The sequence below is a fragment of the Trachypithecus francoisi genome, unplaced genomic scaffold, assembly GCF_009764315.1.
Source record: "Trachypithecus francoisi isolate TF-2019V2 unplaced genomic scaffold, Tfra_2.0 Lachesis_group18, whole genome shotgun sequence".
Taxonomy (NCBI): Eukaryota; Metazoa; Chordata; class Mammalia; order Primates; family Cercopithecidae; genus Trachypithecus; species Trachypithecus francoisi.
Window position 1 is genome coordinate 15,275,339 of NW_022681463.1, and position 20,857 is coordinate 15,296,195.

Here is a 20,857-nt window from a genome sequence, read left to right on the forward strand (position 1 = left end):
CAACACAGGCTCATCTCAAAGACTGCCTAGATATGGCTAATGTTTAAGAACAAATCAATAAGTTATGTGTGCACTGACTATTCTGTTCATAATGTACTGTCTGGCTTTCAGCAGATGGCTGGCATTCTTAGGAACTGTTTACATGTCAAAAAGCTATTTGTTAAGCTCAGCAAAGTTTTCATCTGCCAGTTTAGGGGTTTATCAGTGTGTATACACATCTGCGTCTGCGTGAGTGTACTGGGAAGAGGAATAGTCCCAACTACTCCCCAGCTATAAAATCGAAGTTGTTTCCATTGCTAGGGCTCATACCTATCAGAGCAATTCTGAAAGCATAAGAAGAAAACCACCTGAAATGCATTCATACGACAGACTGAAAAACTCCTGGGTGTACACTTATCTTAAGCAAAGAGAAGATCAAATAGTTTCATTTAGAAACAAAGCTTTGGTGCTTAGTGGCGTAATTTTGAAAGTACCATAGTGCCTGATACTGGAAATTATCTCTACCACAACTACTTTGGATTCAAATCTAGGTTCTAAGAAAAGAGAGGAGTATAAGTAAAAATGAAAATACCGGTTTTTATTAGAACCAGTAACAAAATACATTGCAAACCATTTTGAAACCCTTTGAGACAGCACAGCACAGATAATTAACAATAAATACCTCAGAGCTTTAGTGTCTCTATATTACCCATACAGTCAACACCAGCTGTATCCAGAAAAAGCAGCAACAATGCACACAGAAGAGATGCCTGACAGGAGAGGCAACACCCAGCAGACCTATCATCAGTGCATGTAGGCGGGGCGCAGTGGCTCACACCTGTAATTCCAGAACTTCGGGAGACCAAAGCGGTTGGATCACCTGAGGTCAGGAGTTCGAGACTAGCCTGGCCAACATGGTGAAAACCCATCTCTATTAAAAATACAAAAATTAGCTGGGCGTGGTGGTGCGTGCTCGTAATCCCAGCTACTTGGGAGGCTGAGGCAGGAGAATCCCTTGAATCAGGGAGTCACAGGTTTCAGTGAGCTGAGATCGTGTCACTGTACACCAGACTAGCAATGGAGCGAGACTCCATCTCAAAAAAAAAAAAAAAAAAGAATGCTGGGGGAATACTACTTAGGAAGTGAATTTGTAACCTCTTCCTCAAGTCCACAATACAGTCAATTTTTGTTACTACACTGAAGATAATTATACTCTCTATGAGTATGATGATTTAAAATCAAGATAGTTCTGACTTTATAAAAGCATATGGTTATTTTAATAATTGAAAACTCCTACATTTCCCTCTAGTTTAGACGTTTTAAAACAGCTAGAAATAGAATGTCCAGATAAATCTTTCTCAGAATGACAACCAATATGAAAAATATCATCCAATGAACTAAAGCACGGGAGTACTGCTGAAGTTTAATTTCCACACAGTACATGCCATGTTACTATAAAATAACACTTTGTACTTACCTTCCTCAGAAGAAAACATCCTTCTCCCACCCTCTCCTTCTTATTTTTAAGACGGAGTTTCGCTCTTGTTGTCTTGTTGCCGAGGCTGGAGTGCAATGGCGTGATCTCAGCTCACTGCAACCTCCGCCTTCCAGGTTCAAGTGATTTTCCTGACTCAGCCTCCCAAGCAGCTGGGATTACAGGCATGCACCACCAGGCCCGCCTAATTTTGTATTTTTAGTAGGAACAGGGTTTCTCCATGTTGGTCAGACTGGTCTTGAACTCCCAACCTCAGGCAATCCGCTTGCCTAGGCCTCCCAAAGTCCTGGGATTACAGGTGTGAGCCGTGCACGGCCAAACCTCCTTATTATTATTTTAGCTTTCTTGGGATGAGAATGAATACAAATGGTTTTGTGGCCCAGATCTCAAATTAAAGCCCAGACCTCAACCCTCTTACTGTCTTTTTTGCCAGAAGCAGCACTAACCCTCATTCTAACAAGGAGGGAGGGATGTCATAGCAATGTCACACAGCAGCAGACACTTTGAGGGAGAAAGACCAGAAAGGAAAAATGGAGAAAGGATAGGAGGCTGAGAGGAAAAGACAGAAAAAGAACTCCAGGGCTGGGCGCCGTGGCTCACGCCAGTAATCCCAGCATTTTGGGAGGCCTAGGTGGGTGGATCACCTGAGGTGAGGAGTTCTAGACCAGCCTGGCCAACATGGTGAAACCCTATCTCTTCTAAAAATACAAAAGTTAGCCAGGTGTGGTGTCAGGTGCCTGTAGTTCCAACTACTTGGGAGGCTGAGGCAGGAGAATAACTTAAACCAGGGAGGCAGAGGTTGCAGTGAGCAGAGATGGAGCCACTATATATACACACTCCAGCCTGGGCGACAGAGTGAGACCTCCGTCTCAAAAAATAAAAATAAAAAATAAGGAACTCCAAAATACTGAGTTGAGTATAGACGCTCTAGTACAGAAATTGCAGACCACCGGACCGAACCGTCTCTCATGAACTGGTCAAACTCCTCCTGGACTTTCCTAGAAAGGGGTGGGGACAGACTCAAGGGGCTGAGCCGAGGACAGAGCCCCATCAGGGGCTGTCAGGGCGGTTTCCCGACCACACGTCCCTGTCCGAAAACAACCTCACAGCAAATGTGGCTATGCCAAGTCCTTCATGTATCAGTTAAATGTCCTCCTCTTCTTTATGAATTTGTATTATTTATAAGACACTTGACACACGTTTGAACACTTACATTGCTCCTGCGGCTGGCTCAGGAAATAGGGCTTGTTCAGCTGAGGGAAAAAAAGCATGTAATGAGGAAGTTAACAAGGGCTGATATTTTTTTACAACATTCTTTAAAAACTGAAAAACCTCTTTAAACACCAGGAACAGCTTAAATAATTCACTGTGGGCCTGAGGGGCCCGTGTGGACGTTTCCCTCGCGGGTCACTTTCTGGCCGCGGCCTCCCCGAGTGTCATCCGCCGCGGTGGGCCCGGAGGGCGACGGGCTCCAGGCCTCGGTCTCAGCGGTCCCCAGGCTACCGGGGCCCACAGGGGCCCGGTGCTGGGTGGTGGCCAGCCGGACCTGGGGAGGCCGGACCCTGGAAGTGGCCAGCCGGACCTGGGGAGGCCGGACCCCGGAAGTGGGTCGAGGCGGTCCGTACCTTTTGACCGCTGGGTGCGCGGGAAGTCGGGAGCAGGCGGAAGTGCGGCCCTCGAGGCGGTCGCGGCCTGTGGGGGCTTGGAGCGAGTTGTGCTCCAAGGCTGTAGGCTGGGCCGCAGCCGTGGGAAGCCGACGATGCCTGAGGAGCTCTGTCCTCGGGCCACCCTGGGAACTTGTAGGGCCGCAGGAAAGGATCAGGAGAGGCCGCTGCCCTTCTCCCACCTGCTCTAGGCTCCCTCGGCGGCCCGATGTGGGGAAGGGGAAGGGGAAGGGGCCCGCCCCGAGGCTCTAGAGGCGGCTCCTAGGCCGGGGTCTACGACTTCAGGCCCTCCTGGCCGTGGTTTTGCGGGAGTGAGTTGAGGGAGCTGCTTTTCGCTCAAGTCCCTCATGCCCGAGGGCCCGGGAATCGTGAAGCCGGGCCTGCCAGCCCGCTAGGAGGAAGGGGTACTTAGCGCTGCAGCAGTACTCGGCCGGCGCCGGGCTAGGTCTGGCTGTGGGGACCGCGCCGGCGTAGGACAACGCAGTGGAGGGAAGCACCTGCCCCCGCCCACCTTGACTAAGGGGCCGCCGCGCCCCTCCGGGGTCATGCGCGCGGGGGGTCTCAGGATGTCGAAACCCGGGACCTCGCGGCCCTCGAGTGCTCGCCTGCCAGGGGGCGACCTAGGTACCCTTTATCGTGCCCTACTCCCCATGGCAGAGAGAGTTCGACGTTCCCAAGGAGGGAGTCTCCATGGAGGAATTCGTCCTGCTTCACTTCCAGAGTTGAAAGGCCGGAGGCCGTCGGTCCATGCAAAGAGGAGCAGTCGGGCGCGGGCTAGCAAGCAGCTGATGAAAATAATTGTCCTCGCACACACAGTCCTGCGCCCAGGGGCGCGCGTGCACACACACACACACACAACTTGCCTCCTCTAGCCGCCCAACCTTAATATTCTGGGCATGCAGTTTTCAACAACTTGCTTGACACAATAACAAAGACATTTAAATGCCAGGACGCAGACTTCACTTTTTAACCTGCTGAGAGGAGCTACTTTCAAAGCTTCCCTACCGCGAATAAACTGACAAAAAATATGGGGTGCACTTATAAATTAAACACCTTGCCCTCAGAGCAACATGCGTTAATCAGGTTTCTAAGGCAATAGCCATCTCTGTCTTTTCCTATTCACCCAAATAATGCCCCAAGAAGGAACCCCTTTACACAAGAGAGAGCTGGGGGAAAAAAATGAATTATACCCATTGCTAGTAAAAAATCATCTTAAATCAATAGAGCACCACTTGAACTTGAGTTTCTATTGTTTCACTGAATCATCAATGTTTTTAATTAAACAGAGCTACCCTTTCTGTTAAAACATTACATAAAAGGGTTAGGTTTCTACTTTTGTTGAGGCAGCTGGCGTTTGTTGGCTGTTGTGTTTGAGCAACAGACTGTTCAATAGAAGCGAGAAATAGCTCAACGCGCTCTTAATAGACCTGTTTCAACAATGTACCTTGAAAAGGAATACATTGTGTTATTGTGTTAGTTTGCTACAAACCTATTAAAAGAAAAATAGCATCCATCAGGTCTAACAAAACGCATTTGTGTTATACGTACTTATCGGCTTCAAATACACTTCTTGGCACAATGTCTAGAATTCAACTAGATCATCAAGAGCTGGACAGAAGAACACATACCAGTTAGGTAATGATACACGGGCTAAAAATAATAATAAAGGAAGGACTAAGCAGACGGTAATTGCTACTTTTTTGTGTGTCATGAGAAATACAGGCAACCCTATTTCAATTAAAAATATATTGCAAAAGTGTGGACTCCCATGACAAAAACAATTTTAAAAATATTTGTAGCATGGGAATATTGATCCAAATCCCATATTTGGAACGAATCTGATACACTTTCGATAGGAATTTGTTTCAGAGAAGGATTCAGGGCAGAAGCGATGCATTTTTAAAGCAGAATTAAACAGCACAGAGCCCGGTTCTTTAGGGAAATGCGCGAAACAAACAAATCGAAAGCAAGCGTTCCAGCCAAGAGGTTGGGGAGCCCCGTTGTCTGGCAGTAGGAAAGGAAGTGCTTCTTGAAAGTGCTCTCTTAAAAATGATTTTCTAAACTTATTTTATTGCATTTTAAACACAAAGTGAAACTTGAAGCAAAGAAATAGAACATTCCCGCTACCGAACAGAACCTACGGTCTATTGCAGGAAGGACTGCCACTTGGACCACAGACCATTAGAAAAAGCAGAGAGGCAAATGATTAGGCTAATTTAACGAGGAGATCTGCTTAGCAGAAAAGACACTCAAAGTAGCATCTGTCAAAGGAAAACATCTTTTGCTTCCACACAAGGCACTCGATTTGGTTTCCAACCTTGAGTTCTCAACATTCAACTTTCAAGTGCAACAATGTTGGGGGCACAAGAGAATAGTAGATTATCTGCAAATGAACACAATTGTATAAAAAAGAGACTTACATAAGTTACAATGGCACCCTATGTGAGATATTTACTTTAACAAATAGGTAGAGCAATATTCTGCCCAATAAAGTCAATCATTTGTTACATTTTGAATAAGTAAATTATCACATGAAGATTTAGAAAAATGTTACCCTGAAACATTAAACGATAGTTTTGCCATATTACAAAACAGCTATTTTAAACTTTTGTATAAGACATTTGAGGCCAAATGGCTGATATGACTGTTCTCTTCAGCTGAAACATTTTTTTTTCTTCTCAAGAAGGGTGTGTGTGAGTGATGTGTGTGCATACTGGAGGTAGTTGAAAAGAATTTGATTAATACTTAAGACTTTTCACTAACGTTTCCCCTCTAGTCCAAATTTACTTTTTAAATTAATTCACTTGGATTTAAAGAACAGAAATGAGATAATAAGCCACAAATTACAGATTATAAAAATGAGTTTCTCAAATGTATAAGATTTTTGGAAGAGTGCATTTTCAAGGTGAGAATTTTTGATGTGTCTGATAATCTACCAAATATGAGAGGAATGTCAGAATAAAATTGGTTTTGCCATGATATGAAATGTTGTTGCTGAAGCTTTATAAAGTCTTTGATTTACGTTTAGAACTTTTAGAAATACTTGTGTGTCTGAAACTGAACTATCTAGAGAGAAATATTCAATGCATTTTAATTTCAAGAGATTGTTCAAATAAACAAAGAATCACCAAAGATATCATTTGAAAACCCAGCAAAGGATGAAGTGTATTTTAGAGGAAGACTGTAATCTGATTCTTTGTTTTGTTCTTGGTCTTGAAAATCCTTGATACTCCACTTTCGCAAAGAATTTTCAATAGTGTATGAAAGCCAAATATTTTTATTTATCTAAAGTTTTAAAAAGTCCACATAGTATGTACTATAATTTGTCTCCCTTTAAACAATAGGAAGAAGAGTATTTTTAGATTACTAGATTACTTTCTATATCCCTCCCAAATTGTTCCTAGAAAGAAACTTCTGATCTGTTAATTTATCATCACTAATATCTAAAAGAGTTTTAACCAATCAAATAATAAAAATATTTTTACTGCCATTGATCTTAAGCAGCATCTAATTTGAAAGATTTTACAGAGTACATTTTCAAAGCACCAAGCATCTTTGCAGTTTCTTGGTCAACCTTCAGTAGGTAAATGAGTGTCATTTCAGATTTCCTTTCAGCTTCTTTTGCCTTTTAATTCACAAGTATGGAAAATAAGAGAGGTTAATGTTTTTAAACATTTCTGCTACACACCATTATTTCATTGCCATTCTCTGGTGTTGTGTCTGAAAAACGGGTGGCCGAGCCTGCTGCCCGCAGCGCTAGACATTCAGCCGGATCCACCCCTGGGCACAGTCATCAGGGGGAAGAGATTCAGCTTCTAAACTTGATTAAAAACAGCCCAACAATTTCTGCCCCGTTAAAGAACTGTGTGATTGGAGAAGCTGAGTAAATTGCATCAGAGAGGAGGTGGCTGAGGTCTATGTCTCTTTCAAGTGGGAGCAGCGAGAAGCTGAAATAGGCAGTTAGACAGTGTGCTGCGGAAGGCCAGCTTGTCCACCAAAATCTCAGTTAAAGTCCACTTTACAGGATTTAGGTGCTGAGATGGAGTGATTCTCCCTTATAATTTTTCACCTTAATTTGAAAGGAAAAAGAAAACACACACACATGCCAAAGACCTACAGAGATGCTTAGGAATTATTAACTTATTTCTGAGTTACTAAGACCTTTTGTTTTCTATTTAGAAAATATTTCAAAATATGCTTCTCTCCTGAAAGCTACAATCTGAAAGATATAATTACAAGAAAAACACTAAGAGGGGAAAAATGAAGTAGGAATGAGGAGTGTGTAGGTTGGTGAATAAAATAGATATCTGTCAGCATCTTTTTAATGATACATTGTTGTTGTTGCTTGGTTTGTGATATTTTTATAGTAAAAACAAGACATCCAAACAGGAATCCAAATATGAATGGAAGTGGGAGGTTTTCTGGTGTGTTTCGATACTAAAATGAACACTATGTCTGTATGTGCCTGTGTGTTCTCCTTCAATTCAAATTTTTATTCCAGAAAGTGGTGCAATTTGTTACTTTTTTTGTGGGCACAGGAGGAGGAAAATATGATACATTTGGGGATTTTTCAGTAGAGCTGTGTTTAGTTTTAATTTTCCTGCATTTTAAAATAAACACTTTGACCAAAGCATGTTTGATCTTTGCAAGAAGGAAGTATACATTGTGAAGGAATGTGCAGCGGTTGGGTATGAAAATGGGGTTGTGACTCACAGCTGCAGGCAGAAAAAAAAAGGCGTCGTGGTGTCAGCCAGAGGTGTTCAGTCTAATAATTCAAGCTGTAAACTGTATCCCCTAAAATTACCTACATAATAAATCATTGTGCAAAGAAAAAAAAACTTTGGACTGAAAAGTGTAAGTGAAACAGAATCCTCAGGAGACTTCAATGCTGGGATCTATTGGCAATGAAGTGAAATACAGGCTTATTTTGTTCAAAACTGTAAGGATCAGAATAATATTGGAAGTTACTCTAGCACAACTGATTTTTTTTTTTTTTTTCTGGCTTGGGTTTCAACACATTTCTACGTAGTCTGTCACAAAAATGGGCTTATGTATTTCTCTCCTGATCACATAGCCGAAATTGCTTTATAGAATTTACAGTCGACTTAATGCAGTTTCAAGAAAAAGCTCAAGAATGGCTTTATTTTAATAAAAGTGATTATACCTGAGTTATCAAATGCATTTCAAGAATGGAGGCAGAAATTTTTCTGACAATTCTTTTAGATTCCTGTCTCATATTACAGTGTTGCTTATAGGTACCAAAGAAACCACAAAATTTATGTAACGTGGTAAATTAGCTTGCCTAAGAATTCACTGCTAGGTTGAAATACTTAGGCACTGCGGTTGGCAAAGCCAGTGCCAAGTCCTGGAGACTTGAGAAACGTGAACGTTTGGGGACAGAATGCACCGTTTGGAGTAGAAAGGAGCTCCGTGGCGGGAGAAAAGATGCAATTGTCAAGAGGAAGTTTAAAGGCCAAAGACACAAGAAGTCTTTGAAACAATAAGGGTGAAGAAGTCAAGAAGCAGACTCGCCAAAGCCACATTGAAACAATTTATTTTATAGGATCCCTATATTTCCATAATTAGTAAACAGAGCCACACTGGAAACACGGGCTGTGGGTTCTCGAGCTCACATGGGCCTCTCGAAGAGGAGAAAGTCAGGTTGTCACTGGTCTCTTTCGCCTGAGTATTTCATAGGAAAATATAAGGAGGAGGGAGGCTCGAGAAAGCTGACTCCAGCGAAGTTTGCAATAAGGATTAACTGGAGAAAGGAAGTCCACAGTAATTAAAACCCCTACCCTGGCTCATTAGTATTCATGACTGAATGTCCAGCTTTTCTGTTTATCTTTCTCCCAGGATCAATATCGGAGCAGCGTGGGCCTGGGAGGAGCCCAAGTTGGGCTCGGCGTGCGCCTGACCTTTCGCGCCCTCCCTCCAGGTCAGCGCATCTTCAGAACCGCCGGCCAACGCCGCACAAGCGCTCATTAAATCCACCACTCACGGGCGGGCGGGCGGAGGCTGGGGGACAGGACTGAGGGTGGGGACAGGGCCAGGGGCAGGCAGACCCAGCCGACACCAGAGAGTTTCGGGAAACCACACTCGGCCACCTAACCACTGTGGGCCCAGTGGGCCAAGAGAGAGAAAGGAACAAGAACCAGCTCTGGCTGCAGCAAGAGGCTCCAGCGCAGCTTCTGGCAGGCCCTCGCTGGCTCGGCCTAGTTCCAGACCCTAAGTTTAGGGGGCTTTGCCTGTTGGGGTCGGGGGACGGGTAACATAGGAACCCCCGTGAAAAGGGAACCACCTCCAGTTCTGCCAGTCAGTAGCCTCTGCAGGTCTCCGCCGGCCTCCGCGGAGCAGCCCAGTGGCTGAGCATTAACTGCGATGATTATCTCTGACATTATTAACGTTGTTATTATTTCTACCCCCCACCTTCTCTAGCAGCTCTGAGCTCCCTTCTGCTCCCCAGGGCCACCGGCTTGGCCTCTAGGGCAGAGGTAAACCTGGCCCCGGGAGTTTGGGAAAGGGAGAGGTTGAGGCCAGGTTCGGAGGACGCGGGAGCCAGGCAGCTCTTCCCTCACTCCAGATTTCCTGGGAGATGAGGGGCGCCCCCCTCCCTACGTCCGAGGGCTGGAAGGCGCGCCGGCAGGCGAGGCAGCCTGGCCTCTCGCAGCCCCTGGGAGTGGGCTTGGGAGACCCAACTCTAGGGAGCCCTGCTTAGCCCAGTCCCATGTCAGTGGCGCGAGTGCAGGCCTGGGGAGTGCCGCCCTGGCGGAGGACCCTCCGAGGCCGAATTAGGTTGAGAGCGCAAGGCAGGCCCGGTCCCCTCCAAGCGGCTCTAGAAAGGGCTGGCGGAGGTAGGAATGGGAGGAGGGGGTGCCGGGAGCACCTCCTGCTGCCCATGCTCACCCACACTTCTGCGGCCTCAGGTCCTTCCCACTCACGCGAGCCCGTGGCTGGGAGGTGCGGAAGCCGAAGGAGGTGAGGATGTGTGAGCATATGGTGTGAGTGAGTGTGTTGGGTGTGTGTGTGTGTCTGTGTGTGTGTGCGTGCGCAAAGGCAGGGGACCTCCCCACACACTTTCTGCCTGGCAGCTGCGCTGAGCATCGTCTCGCTTCGTGGGGCAGGAGGGATGCCGGACGAGGGCAGGGCCTAGAGCACGAGAAGGCGAGGCGAGGTGTCACCTCGTCCAAAGATCGTCGGTCCCTGGGAACAAAAGAGAAACGTGGGAGGGCGACGAGGTGGCCCCAGCACTGAATTCTCGGACTGTCGGGGCGGGGCGGGAGTGGGAGGACCCTGGTCTCGAATTCCCTGCAGAGGATCTTGCCTGAGGCGACTCGGGGGCGGGGCGGGGCCTGGACTCGCTGGACCTAGTAGCCCACAGCCTTGACCGTGAACTCATACCCTCGGACCGCCCTGGTTATGGCTTACAGAAGTTTCATTTGCAACACCCGGTTCAAACGGCCACAGAGGCCTTTTCGTGCTCGGGCACCCAGCCGGACTAGCCTGACAGTTTTTGCCCTACCACCTGATCCAGTCTGGAAGGACCTAGTGTTTTTTCTCCCCGAAAATAAAAAACCAGCAACGATCTGGAGTCGGGATGGGGAAAGAGGAGGGGAACTTCTTCCGATCCCGTTCTGAGCTGCCAGTGAAAAATAGAAACCGTTCATTTCGGTCTGCTGGGGGTAACAGTGGGCCAAGGAGCTCCCAGTTTCTGTGGAACCAGAGCGATATCAGACTATAATCAATCAATCCACAAATCATTATCGAACCTTTGCTTTTGGTTCTGAGGACCTCTTTCCGGGACACGTGTCTGCTAAAGTAAAAACAAAACAAAACAAAACAAAAACCTAGCCAAAGGTTCAACCAAGTCTTGATGGTGTGATTTTGAGGCCTTCATCACTCAGCCCTTGGAAGCAGGCCTAGCACGCCCTTCCGATAATTTCGGTGGAGTGGTGTGGGGGTGGGTAGGACCCGAGTCCCTAGTGGGCGCTTGGTGGGTTCCCGCGGGTCCCCGATGCCACGGGTGAGCTCACCAGGGACCTACCAGGACACACCTCCCCCAGTCCTGCCGACCTGGGCAGGAGACCCATCACCTCGCCGGCCCAGGCCTTCCTTCCTAGCCAACCCTGGGATGCAGAACAGCACAGAGTCCAGGGAAATCCGAGCCTCCGGTACAGTCTGTGATCTGCCCTTGATCTCAGGGTTTTGTGCGGAAAATAAAACCACTTGAGACTGAAAACATCCGTCTAAAAAAGAGACAAAGGGGATAGGGGGTGGGGAAGAGGAAGAGCGAAGGTGCCGGCCTAGGGAAGAGCACCGGGACAGCTTGGGATAGGCGTGCGGGGCCTGGGACGAGTTTCTTCCCTCGCGTCCAGCAGTGGCTTGGCCCCAGCAGCAGCCTCCCCTTGCCCATGCCCCGAGCAGAACCTATGCGGACTCTGATCCTGGAGTCACTTCCTCCCCGCCCCGAACTTCGTGGGATATCACTGAACCGGGGAAAGCTGATACCGATGCCAGTTATCATCGTGGGCATTAATAATGCAGTGAGGATCACGATAATTAATAATAATAATGACGGGCCTCCCGAGGGGGTTCCAGCTGCCTCCAGATAAAGCGACGCTCGCGCTGAGGGGAGTTCTTAGGTGGTGGATGGAGCGGAGCGCGAAGGAAGCCGGTCTAGGCTCACTGAAGTTCAAGTTGACCGCGACGGCGAGCAGACACCGTGCTCAGGCCGCTGCAAGTTGGGCCTCCCTGCGGGCAGCGACCCGCAGCGCCGCGCAGGGTCCGGGAGAGGGGCGAGGGCTGGCTTCAGTTTCGTGTCTCTGGAGTCGAGGCAACAGCAGGTTAGCATTTAGGTCCGTTTAGACAGCAAGGCAGGGATGGGGTAGGGGTGGGGGAGGACGCCTGTTCCCCCCCAACCCCCCACCCCCACCCCCATCCCCAGGCCCAAGCCCAGGAGCCTGAGTGCGGTGCAGGCTGTTGGGCCGCGAGCCCCCGCGAACGTTCTCAGTTGAGCAATTTTCACATCTTGACACTTCTACACTATTGCCATCTCCCCTCCCCTCATTCAGTCCTTCGGATTCGAAGGGCAGAAGAGAAAGGCCAAAGGGAGAAAGACTGGACCACTTTGTCGTGTCCGTGACTTGTTTGGACAAAGCCTTGGGAAGCGAGGGACCAGGAACTGGGAGCCCTTTTGAGGGAAAACGGCTCCCGCCCGCTCCGCACATCCTAGGGTGGACTCGCAGACCACTCCCAGGCTGTGATCTTCCTCCTTCGTATTTTATTTTCCTGCTGAAAGCTAGGATCAGCGCCCCCGGACCTGAAGGGGCCTCGGGTGGCTCTCCGACTTTCAGATGAGGACAGCCATCGAACCAACTCAAGGCTGTGAGATTGGCCACCTCTTCTGGCCTTTTTCCTTCTTCCCCAGATGGGAAGAAAGGCCCCAAGCCCCATGGTAAAGTTGCCTTCCCCACCCCCACCCCCGTCTTGTCCTTCTCCTTAGATTTGGGACTTCTCTCAAAACCAGTTTCCACCAAAAAAATAAAAAAATAAAAAAATAAAAAGTTAAAACATTTCCAATAGGCCTTTTTGTTCTTGCACAAGTTATGACAAATATTTCATTTGACTCCTTCGTTCCCCCCTTGGGGGTGGGGGGGGCTTTGGAAAACCCTAAACGCTTTTCCTCACAGCTTATAATGTGTTCAATGAACTCTCCCAAGGACCAGTAACATATGCCAATTATTTTAATAATTTCGCCTAATATTATTAGGGGTTATAAATTTGATTTTAATAGGGATCTGGTAGCTTCAGGAGTTGGCGCTTGGGCAGCTTGCAGGGCCGCTGGGGAAGGCGAGCCTAGCTTCTGTCACCCTCTGGTCACTACCCCCACCTAAGGCTGGACGCCTTTCCTCCCCATTGAACAGGTAGTGTGACCTCCGGGAGGTCAGGGCTGCCCCTCTCTCCCCAAGCGCCCCTCAGGCCTGGCCAGTTTCAGAGGCTCATTCCATGGCTGGAGGGAAAGGAGAGCAGGGCAGCCGCAGCTATCGCAGCCACCCGCGCTCTGCGTCTCTGCGGTGGTGCTGGGCGATCCTCTGGAGGTGTCGCTGCCACCACCCAAGTCTTTTCCCAGCTAGGGGAGCTGGAGGGGGGAGGTCCAGCACCGCCCAAGGCCTCTTAGAGCTACTGGGAGAGGGAGATATTGTGATGGCTCAGATATTTAAAAATAATCTTCCCTATCCCTACCCTTTGGTTATTACAATTATTTTTGCCTTCTTCCTTAGAGTATCTTGTTTGAAAACTCTGATCAGCTCTTGCGGGGGAGGTAGGAAGGCTGTAAACGTAGGAGAAAAGCTGGTGGCTGGAGCTCTGGATCTCTCACTTCCACCTGGAATTTTAGTCTTGATATCTTATTCTATTTTATTTTTACTGAATTCTTCAAGAGGTTCTCTTTCCTTTGGGGCCAACGGTTTGTTGCTTTCCTATCTATTCTCCTCCCCCAAGAAGATGAAAATGTAACCTATTTATCACCTTCCCTTGACCATCCTGCTTGTTAGCACACAGCTGCTTTGCTTCAGCAGGATTTCTCTGCTTAAATTTTCAAGCTACTTTTGGTACAAACGGGCCCTTAAAACTATAATCATTAGGCCAAGTTCAAAAAGAAAGTACTCTGCTCAGTTTTAAATGTGTAATTAAAAATAACTGTACCTCAGCTTTTCAGAGGGAGGGAGAGGAAAGGGGGAAGGAAAGGGGGGAAAACAAAGAATAAGGAAATGTTTAGTGCTCTTAAATCCAGCCCAAATAGCTGAAAGAAAGAAAGGCATTCCCTCAGATAATGGAGCCATTAGAAGCTCTGAAGCTTCCTGCCGCCATTCCTCACAGGCGCTTTCCAAAAATTTAATTCACTCTCAGCTATTAAACAAAGGACGAAGAAAATAATTTTGAGACCTTCTGCCAAAGAGGCAGACACACACCTTCCTCCCCAGAACGCATGTGCCTCCCGCCCACTCAGCCTCAGCGAGCCTCTACCCAGGTCCATCCTCTCAGCTGCCTCTTTCCCCATTTTCTTTAATAACTTAGCTAGAAAAAATAGTATGTTCATGCAGTTTCAACACGTTTTATTATATTTCTGTATGCATTACTCTCAAAACATCACAAGAAATGATCAAACCACTTAAAACCTTCAAATAAAAAATCTGAAACAGTTTATGCCCACAATTGTACATATTTATAGTTAAGAAACATTCTTTATAAATATTGTTTCCTCTGTAGCAAGTTAATACCATAATTTAATTACAAATGGATAAATATGGTAACGGGTATTTACAGAAGGAAGGGTGTTATTACGGAAAAAGCTAACGGCAAGACGTTTATTTTTCCCCCACAATCTTTCATACAGGAACTAACAAATTGAACTTGCAAAAGCACTAAAACATCACATGTAAACCCAGCTAACAGAAAAATACATTCACAAGCGTTGTTGGTGGTGGTGTGTATGTGTGTGCTATGGGTCAGTGTGCTGAAGAAACAGAAGGGAGACTTTGGCACGGCTCATTTTTTTCCAGTCTATAGTTACATGAAGTTGACAATCAGGTTGCCTCATAAAAAGGAACACAATATTCAATACCACAATACAAAACAAACCATTTTCTTCCACATTACTTAAAAAGAAACCGGGTAAACTAAAAAAGGAGAAAAGAGAAAGCCCATCACTTTGGGGAAGGAAAGAGGGGGGAAGGAAAGGGGAGGAAGGCGGGGAGGAACGCAGTCCGGAGTTTTACAAACGGACAAACTTCTATACACCAAAAAGCCATTAAAACCACCTCGGAGGAGAAAGGAGGAGTCCGCTATGTACACAGTTTATCAGAAGACTGGGAACAGGGTGGGAAAGAACGTGGGCATGGAGATTAGCAGGGAGGTTTGGTTCAACATTTTTGTGGGTTTTTACTTTTTTATTTTTTATTTGTTTTATATTTTCAGCTTCAAAGACTCCGGAAGGGGTATTTTTGCTCTTCATGCCTAGATTATTATTATTAAAAAAAAAAAAAAAAACTTTAAAAAATCCTTCTGCTGGTAAAATTTTCATCATCATAAAAATCAGTTTCATAATTTTAACAACATGATCACAAGGTGCCCTCGTTGCTAGCAGCGAGGAGGTTTGCTACGCTGGGGTGGGGACAGGGAGAGGGAGAGAGGCCCCGACCCGTCACACGTACCATTCATTGAAGTTGGAGGAGAGGCCGCTGTGGCCCCCGGCTGTCCCGCTGCCCCCGCCAGAGCTGCCGCCGCCCCCGCCGCCCGCCCCGCCGCCACCCCCGCCACTGCCGCCGCCCGAGCCGCCTCCCGAGCCGCCACTGCCCGAGCCTCCGCCCCGGTGCACGGCGGATACCGCGGCCGCCGCCGCCGCAGCCGCTGCCGCCGCTGCCGCCGCCGCTGGGGACAGGTTGGAGCTGCTCTGGGGCTCGGCGCTGGGGGACACAAGCCCCGGGGGCGTGGATGACTCATAGCCAGAGCTGGCGGCCGGGGAGGATTCGGAGCCCTGTGGGGAGGACTCATGGACCTGCAAGACAAAAGCCGGGAGGGGGGACCAGAGGGGACTGGGTGTGAGTGCAGCTGCTGTGGGGCCGGGCCCCTGGGGGAGAGCACCCCCAGAAATGTCCCCCCGGCCTCCCTGGCCCCTGGAGACCCTCCCAGGCCGGCTGAGGTGGTCCAGGCCGGTGCTGCACCGCACGGCCTGCCTCGCCCTCCTCCCGGCCGCCGCGGTGGTACCTTCATGTGCTTCCGCAGCGAGCTGGGGTGCGTGTAGGACTTGTCGCACATCTTGCAGAGATAGGGCTTATCGGAGGTGTGGACGTGCATGTGCTTCTTCCTGTCGCTGCTGTTGGCGAAGCGCCGGTCGCAGCCCTCGAACTCACACTGGAACGGCTTCTCCCCTGTGGACGGCAAACATCGGCGCTGGCTGCAGACACCCAGAGCCTGCAGAGCCCCCACTCGGGCTGCGAGGGGGCTGGGCCACGGCGAGGGAGAAGGGCCTGAGGGGGCTGGGTCCCTTAAACCAGTCCAATCCCCTCTGCGGCAGAACTACGATCAAATTAACCGCCTTCCCGCCTGACAGTCCTGCTCATTTATTTCATATTTTACTTTCTTCCAGGCTGACGCCCATCTCCTCAAATTTCTCAGGCATGTGGGGTAGCTCCTGGCCCTGCCTGCCTTTCTACAGGGCTTCTTGGATTTGCAGCTTCTAGCAAGTTGGTCTCGCCACAGAGAAGCTGTTATGATGACAAAATATTTGGGGCATTATCAAAATCACACAGGCTGCTGGGCTGCTGTCGGTTTCTCGCCAGGCCAGTAAGCAATTACATTTGCAGTTGCTACGTGTTGTTTGGGGGCCGGGCTGTGGAGAGTGACTGAGCCAGTATTTTTCATCCAAAATTCCGCACACTGAATTAATAATTCTAGTCTCACCTCCAGTCTTTAAAAAATAAGTTGAAGAAAAGGTAAATATTACAGATAAGGCAGCATCTAATGACTGCAGAGAGGCACAAGCTGGTGGGCGAGGGTTGGGGGAGTCAGCAAAGCCTTTCAAAACCTCCTCGTTTAATTTTCTGGCGGCCTCTGCATCCTGTTGCCAGAATTCCAAATGCTTGGAGTCATTTAGAGGTGCGAGAACTCAAACGTCGTTCCACTTGGAAAGGGGACCGTTTAACGTTAAATTCCATTAGCACCTAAATTGTTTCTTAAAGACATCCGCTCAGACACAGGACTCAAAAGCGAGCATTTCATGCAAATAAATTTCTCAAATTTTAAACCTTGTTAAAAGCTTGTCTCGCACCTCGGATCCCTCCCTTCCCGGAAGAGAACAATAGGCCGCTGGCGCATCCCCACTTCGGAGTAAATATTGACGGGGGAAGTTGCTAAAACATTTGGCTTTCTTTTAGGAAATCGTCTGGCACGATTTTGGCTGAGACCTGGTCATAGATGAATAATCTATGAGGCAGGAGGCGCGTTCTCTTGCGGTTCTCTCTTCTCACGCGATCCCCCCGCGGGGCCGCGCTGCCTAGGGCTCTAGCTGACCTAGGGCTCTAGCTGACCTGGGTCCAAGTTGGGAATCGCAAACTCTCTGGTGCCCATTAGAGAATTTCACAAACTGCTGCGAAACCACAGTAAAGGCCCCGCGACCCACCCCGAGACGGGCTTTAAAAACACTTTTAAAATGAGAAATGCATTACAGCTTCGTCTTACACCAGACTCATTTAATGGGAAACAGTCCCGGGAAGGGCGTTTGGACCCCGAGTAAAAGAAGTGGGAAAACACACAAACCACTCAAACAGACATACACTCCGAGCAGAAAAGCACATTCAGACAAGCTGGCAAAATCCTCTCTAGGCTCGCTTCCCGGGCACCGAATTAGAGAGCAGTTTTATTTTGTGCTTTCCACTTAGAACGGAAATTATTAACCGGGGCTGAGTAAACGAAGCAATTGCATGACCCAAGCATACATTTGATGTGAGGCTGATCATTTAAAACTCGATTTCCGCACATGGAAAAACCCAGCCCAATAATATTCTGTCATCCTCCAACAGAAACAAGCTGCTGGCACTCTCATATACGCAAAAACACCTCCCATTCCAGGTCCCCGGCTGGCGGTCTGCGCCCAGCGTCGGCACCCACAGTCTCTCAGGCTGTGCGTGTCTCCCCTCCGCGCCTGGTCCCTATCCCAGCCCGCGGTTACCTGTGTGGGTCCTTTTGTGAATCTTGAGGTTCTCGGAGCGCGCGAAGACCTTGCCACAGCCCGGGAAGGGGCAGGGGAAGGGTTTCTCGCCTGTGTGCACGCGGATGTGGTTGACCAGTTTGTATTTGGCCTTGAAGGGCTTGCCCTCGCGCGGACACTCCTCCCAGAAGCAGACGTGGTTGCTCTGCTCCGGGCCGCCGACGTGCTCCACGGAGACGTGGGTCACCAGCTCGTGCATGGTGCTGAAAGTTTTGTTGCAGCTCTTCTTGGGGTTGCTCAGCTGCTCGGGGTCGATCCACTTGCAGATGAGCTCCTGCTTGATGCACTGCTGCCGCATGTAGCGGAAAAAGGCACCAGGGTGGTGGTGGTGGTGGTGGTGGTGGTGGGCCGCGGCTGCTGCCATGTTCATACCCATGTTCATATTCATGGGGCCGTACTGGTTGTGGAGTTGCGCCGCCGAGTAGGGGTCGGTCCGCGGGCTGGCCACCTGACGGTATTGCTCCGAGCGCCCGAACACCTCACCCGGCAGCCCGAGGCGCATCTGCCCGTTGAGCACATTCTGCGAGCCGTGCGGCCCGTGCTGCTCTGGCAGGCCGGGGAAGAGGAGATGGCCCTGCGCGTCCGAGTGCGCATGGTGCAGGCCGCCCGCGCCCGGCCCGAACAGCCCGTGCTGCCCGCCGCCCGGCGCCGAGTCCCCGAAGCCGCGGCTGCGGAACAGGAAGTCCCGGGTGGAGTTGAAGGGCGGCCCAGAGTAAGAACCAACGTGCGCGGCGTGGGGCCCGAGCGCTGCGGCCGCAGCGGCAGCCGCAGCGGAGCCGGGGTAGGCGCCGGGGCCCTGCGACGTGAACGCCGAGCTCTGGCCCGGGGACAGCTCGTGCGCGCCCGGATTGAGCTTGAAGGCTCCCATGTGCGCGGCGGCCGAGTCAACGAAGCCGTTCTGCGCCGCCGCCAGGCTCAGTTCACGGTCCTGCATCTCGGCGGCCGCGGCCGCCGCTGCCGCGGCGGAGTGGTGATGGTGGCGCGCGAAGCTGCCTACCCCGATGGCCGGGAACTGCGGACCCGCGTCCAGGAGCATGGCCAGCGCGCCCGCACGCCCCGGCGAGCCCCGTGCCTCCGCGCCGCCTCGACTCCCGCTCCTGATCCGCGCTGTGCGTCCGGCGGCCACCGGGCTCCAGGCGCAGGCGGCAGTGGTGGCGGCCGCTTCAGCCTTGAGAGCCGCTCTCCTGCGCCCGCCGCCTCCGCCGCCGCCTGGCTCTGCCTCAGGCGGCCGGGCGCGGAGCGAAGGCGCGGAGAGGAAGAGGAGGAGGAGGCGGCGGCGGAGGAGGCGCGGGAGGAGGAGGAGGAGGTGGAGGAGGAGAAGAGTCCAAAGCCAGGCGGAGAACCAAAGTGTATTAAAGGAGCTGCGGCGGGGGCGGGCGGGCAGGGCAGGGGAGGGCGGGCGGGAGGAGGGAGCCGGAGGGAGGTGTGGGGAGCCGAGAGGAGAGGGGGGCTACCGGGGGGCGAGCGCCGCGCCGCGGCCCCCACCCCTGCGCGCACCCGCGCGCGCACGCACACACTCACTCGCACGCCCAGCGGACCGGGAGCTCGGCCGCGCCGAGCAGCGCCGGTAGAATGCAGTCACAACCGCGGCGGGGCCACGGTGCCCGAGCGCGGCGGCCGTGCGCAAGCCAGGCAGGCGGGCGAGGAGAGGACCGAGGCGAGATCCGCGCTTGGCACCCCGGACCAGTGCACCAGCGGCTCCACCTGACCGCGACGGGGGCGCGGGGGCGGCAGGCGCAGTCCAGGCGTCCTCTCTGTGGCGCGCTCCGGCGACAGCTCCCTCCCCCGCGGCCCTGCTCGCGCCGCCCCGCGCGCGGCGGGTATTGTTCGAAGCTGCGGCCGCAGTGTTTAGCCCTCCTCGGCCACGGCGCTTGGCATTGGCTGCGCCTCGCGTAGTAAACTTGCAGTGGCCACGAATTTCCCCAGATGAAGGCAGCAGCCGCGCCGCTCCCCCTTTCTTTAAGTTGTGCTGGAGGAGTAGGCGGGGGAGTAGGGGGGAGGGGGATGTGGGAGGGGAGAAGGCGAGCAGGGGGAGGGGAGGAGGGGGAGGCTGGGCTGAAAAACAATAACAACAATAAAAAAGTGATCTCTCGCTCGCCTCCTCCCTCCCGCCGGTCGGGCTTGGGCGCTGGGCCCGGAACTAGTGGCCACGCCGCGTGGACCGAGCGCAGTCCGCGGCCCGAGCGAATGTGAGGCCCAGGCGGGCTCCCAGGTCTTGGCTGCGGTGGGCTGCGTTCGCCACCGTCTCTGTGGATTTCGGTGGGCGCCGCCAACGCCGCAGCAGCAGCCTTTTATTTTTTACTTTTTGTCTCCTCCTTTTCCTCTCCCCTCCCCCCGGGCCCCCTAGTCTCCCGCCCCGGCCTCCTTCCCTCCCTCCAGCTCGAGGCCGGGCCCCCCGGTCAAACCGCCCCTTTAACGGCGACTCCCGCCCCGCCCGCCCTCCCAGCGCCGCGATTGGCCGCCGCGGCCTAGTCAATCCCGCGCCCCCGCCCCGCGGCCCGGCCCGCCCCTCGGTCCCCGCGCTCCCTGAGCTGCTCCCGGCTCGGGCAGCCGCCGAACGTGCCCGCTGGCCCGGCCTGACATCCTGCAGCGCTTCTCCCGAGAGCTCGGCGCCGCGGCTTCTAGTCCCGGCCGACCGCGGCGCTCCCGGGAGCCGGGCGTCCAGCGTGGCTCGGACGCGGGCCCGGGCCGCGGGGTCAAGGCGCCCTCAGCTGGGTCGGTAATGGGACGCAGCCCAGCGCTCCAGTCTTTCTGCGTAGGCCACCGACTCCCCCGGGATCCGAGCAGCTCCCAGCGGACACCGAAAACCCCGGGGACGCCTGGCCCGAGCACTCCTGGCCGCTCGAGACGTGGCTAACAGCTGGGTCGCCCAGCAGGAGGCTCTGCGCGCGGGGACATTTCAGGCCGGGGGCCCCGCCGGGAGCGCGCCACAAGGAGCGGCAGGGGGCCGGT

General features: G+C 51.6%; 1 protein-coding gene across 2 annotated transcripts; it reads right to left on the reverse strand.

Moving 5' to 3' along the window:
* Window positions 1-14,235: 14,235 nt before the first annotated feature.
* On the reverse strand, window positions 14,236-19,252 carry ZIC2 (Zic family member 2). Of its 2 annotated transcripts, none has more exons than XM_033177353.1 (3): window positions 17,867-19,252; window positions 15,904-16,067; window positions 14,236-15,694 (listed from the first exon to the last, which is right to left on the reverse strand). In XM_033177353.1, the coding sequence occupies exons 1-3, from the start codon at window positions 18,939-18,941 to the stop codon at window positions 15,341-15,343; spliced, it is 1,593 nt and encodes a 530-aa protein (XP_033033244.1). In that variant the 5' UTR covers window positions 18,942-19,252; the 3' UTR covers window positions 14,236-15,340. The 2 variants fall into 2 exon arrangements, with proteins under 2 accessions (XP_033033244.1, XP_033033245.1); XM_033177354.1 differs by having other exon boundaries at window positions 15,525-15,731.
* Between the last annotated feature and the right edge of the window lie 1,605 nt (window positions 19,253-20,857).